The sequence below is a fragment of the Mastacembelus armatus genome, chromosome 19, assembly GCF_900324485.2.
Source record: "Mastacembelus armatus chromosome 19, fMasArm1.2, whole genome shotgun sequence".
NCBI classification, from domain to species: Eukaryota; Metazoa; Chordata; class Actinopteri; order Synbranchiformes; family Mastacembelidae; genus Mastacembelus; species Mastacembelus armatus.
This window is the reverse complement of record NC_046651.1, coordinates 841493-844952: the sequence shown is the minus strand read 5'-3', so window position 1 is coordinate 844952 and position 3460 is coordinate 841493. Positions and strand designations below refer to the sequence as shown.

The 3460-nt window shown below is 42.9% G+C and overlaps 1 protein-coding gene across 1 annotated transcript; it reads right to left on the bottom strand.

Annotated features, from left to right (window-relative positions):
* Nucleotides 1-585: 585 nt before the first annotated feature.
* On the bottom strand, nucleotides 586-3194 carry LOC113135862 (transmembrane protein 238-like). Its single transcript, XM_026316180.1, has 2 exons — nucleotides 2570-3194; nucleotides 586-731 (listed from the first exon to the last, which is right to left on the bottom strand). Exon 1 carries the CDS (start codon nucleotides 3125-3127, stop codon nucleotides 2579-2581), a length of 549 nt encoding a protein of 182 aa, XP_026171965.1. The 5' UTR covers nucleotides 3128-3194; the 3' UTR covers nucleotides 586-731; nucleotides 2570-2578.
* Between the last annotated feature and the right edge of the window lie 266 nt (nucleotides 3195-3460).

The window sequence follows — 3460 nt, the reverse complement described above, 5'->3', positions numbered from 1 at the left end:
GTGACACTGATTAGAAGGAAGTTTAAACACTCAAGCCACATCCCTTCCTGGATCGACTGTACCTCTCACATTTTTTAATTTGTCTGCTGCAGGGGAAATATGCTTCCCTGACGATCTTCCAGCTCTATTGCTGGATATGACTTCATTTCATAAACATATCTGAGCATTGCAAACAGATCCTCCAGAAAATCTGGTGTTAAACAGTTTTGCATCCTTAGGAATGAAGCAGCAGGAGAACACATATGGTGCTGTTTACACCCTTCAAAAACTAACAGAAAAAAGTGAGGATGTTGGCAAAATGAGGTTTAGGACAGCTTAAACAACAAAGGTAGGACCCAAACAAGGAAGAAGAGAAGAGAAAAACTGTCTCTTGTACAACTGAAAGCATGGGTGTTACTGTGTTATCAGTAACCTGTCTCCAGAAATCCCTACAAATACACAATCACAACATCCAACAGTTAAACTTTATTCTCAAGAAAAATTATTTACAAAAAAAAAAAAACAGCCATAAAAACCAGCACAGAAAAATAAAAATTTGGTATGTACAAGTTAAAGACTTTTTCTTCCTTATGTGCTCAGCCCGTCTCCTTACTGCAGTGTAGAGCTTTTCCCTGATTAAGAAACTGTCTTCCCCATTTCAAAAAAGGTGACTTTAGTTGGTAAACTCAAGTTTTTGGAAAGTGGCATGAAAAGGGAGTCTGTCCTTTAATGCCAAGGAGGCTGGAAGGTACCTGTAAAGAAGAAGGGAAGAGGTTTTATGTACTTCCTCAGTATGACAACTGAAAGTTTCATAAAATGGAAACTGATTTAAAGGGAGGTGAAAAACGACACTCCCGGATCAGACTCAAAACTGACCCCTTCTTTTGAGATGTTTGACAAGATAAGAGTCAGAGAGAATAATAATCTTGAACCTGTTACGTAGTTTGAAAAATAAAACAGAAAATGATATGAAAGGACTTTCCTCCGATAAAGAAGCCAGTAGGGTCAAAGAATTTAAATGGGCTGCAAATTTAATATTTTTTTGGAAGAGGAAATTTTGTGTTTGACAATGTTCTTTACTCTTCTTTCCCATGATGAAAGAAATAAGTAGGTGTATTAAGACCACCTCACGTTCCTATAGAAAGGGTCCTTAAGGTCTGACTTAAAATCTGCACTATAACAAGTACCAGCTTACAACTTTAAACATTAACGTTACACAACAACATTAACACAAGACAATCCTCACGTCAGCTTAATAGCATATTGGGAAATTCATGTTTACTGTACACCTGAGCATTTTACCACCATTTATCCATGTGAACTGCTGTCAAACCTGACTGATAAACATCTCACTTTATGATTCATAAAGTCGAAGGCTGGTGGCTGCCACAAAAGCACTGTTGTTCCTAGGTGGTGGCCTGTGTTGACTGGAGGAATGTCCAGTGATAAAAACCTGCAGCCTTATGTGCTTTCAGTCAGGGCTGGAGCCAACTACATTTTTACCAAGCTAAACAAAAACAGAAATCTCAGTGTCTCAGTTCATAGTGTGTTCACGCTAAACTATGAGGATTTACTGCACGCCTCAGTCTAATCTGAGAAGTAAACTCCACAGGTTTGAAATCTGGAGGGTTGGTCAGACAAAAAGAACAATCTGATGCTGGTACCTTGTACTTTAATTTATAAGCATTTTTGACTATGTTGGGGCACTTTAGAAATCAACTGATCAATCAGTCAATCGAAGAGTAACTAACAGATTAATAAGTAATGAAAGTAATCCTCCGATGCGGAAAGTGGGACTTAGCAATGGAAAAGAACTGTCCTCACTGTCAAGTATTCAGTGTTTGTTCTTTTGGCCACATCATTTCACACAATTCTATATCTCAAGATCATTAGCCAGGCCAGATAATATAGGAATCAGCCTCGTTCCCATTGAAGTCAACTACAGAGAAGCAGTGAGGGAAGGTGCTTGAAGCTCACTTTGACGCTATATGATCCCTGCATTTGGTGGCAGAGTGAGGAGGCCCAGCCATATCTGCCACATTCCATTCCACTGGATCAATAAGCACTGCAGTCATATTAAAACGCAATTGGGCCTTTGGCCCAAAGGGCATCTGGCTTGCCACTCGGTTACAAGCAAACTGATGGCTTTTCACAGCAGCAGAGGAAAGACGAAAGATTTGTATTATTCCTGATTTGCATTTGTGTGAGAGCGCTCACTCCTCCAGACCGGCCTCATTGTGGGCGTCGTCTGATCTGACATTTCATAATTCTGGCAGTGGGTAGGGGTGGGGACGGGGAGCTGTCATGCCAACATGCAACACAAAGAGGATGTCAGCGAAAACAGCAGCCGACACTATGGGTGGAAGCAGGAATATTTATGACTCTATGATTTATGGTGGATCGTAATTGTTGGTTCCACAGGCCCAGACTTTCAGAGGCTCATACATTTAGATAACCTAACAGGATACAGTAACATGACATTAAGTAGGTTACAGGAAAATTCACTTTTAAAGTTTGCACAGCAGTGAGTGGGCTCCAATAATGGAGTCCAGTAGGACACTGAAGCGACTTGGGTATGTGAAATACGCACCATGTCCTCTCAGAGAAGCCTCTCGACTTTGCCATCTGCTGCCTGCACAGTCACGTCTGAGCTCCTCAGCACTCCCAACTCCACGTTTTTGTCAGCTGGAGTTGCGCACTCACTCCCTCCATCAAACGCTCTGTTGTCGTGACCCGAAAGGGCTCCCCCGCCGTCTTCCCAACTAATCCGGCACGGCGCAATGGATGGCACTGACCCGTTCATCTCCTTCCCCACTCTCTTCTTCCTCTCCCCGGCTTCCAAAGGCTTCTTGCCGTTTTTGGAAAGCCTCTCGGACAACTTTCTGACCCAGTGCGCAAAGCTGATGTCCAAGGAGCCCGTCTTGTCCTCTCCGTACAGCGGGACATTCCCCGTGTACCACAGAATCCACCACATCAAACTGAGGAAAATGATAACAGAACCCGTGTAGATTAGGAAATCCCCATAGAAGCGACCATCCATGCTCAGGTTACCGAAGATCCCACACAGAAGTACAACCAGTCCAGCTGCATCAAAAAGAACAGCAAGGAAGAATAATGGTGCACAGTTCCCGACGCATCTGTAGGCCATGCCTGAAGAGCTATATGAGCCCGAATAACGGCGCTGAACAGCTCAACTGGTTTGTCAGCACGCACATTTCCCTGCCTTACACCTGTGTGGTGTCCACCTGTACACAGACCCCGCCCCTAGCTCGCGTCATTATATCGCTCACTGGCTCTCATTGGACTTATTTCAACACGTGGCCTTCACACGCACAGCGTAAATTTCACACTTTAAAAAAATGTCCCAGATTTGTCTTTTTTCCTATAATTAACACCAGACTCCATAGCTGATGGCTTTTCTTGGTCTAAAAGTAATAACGTTTAAATATACTGAGCCTAAAAATATCATGATCCACCTAAA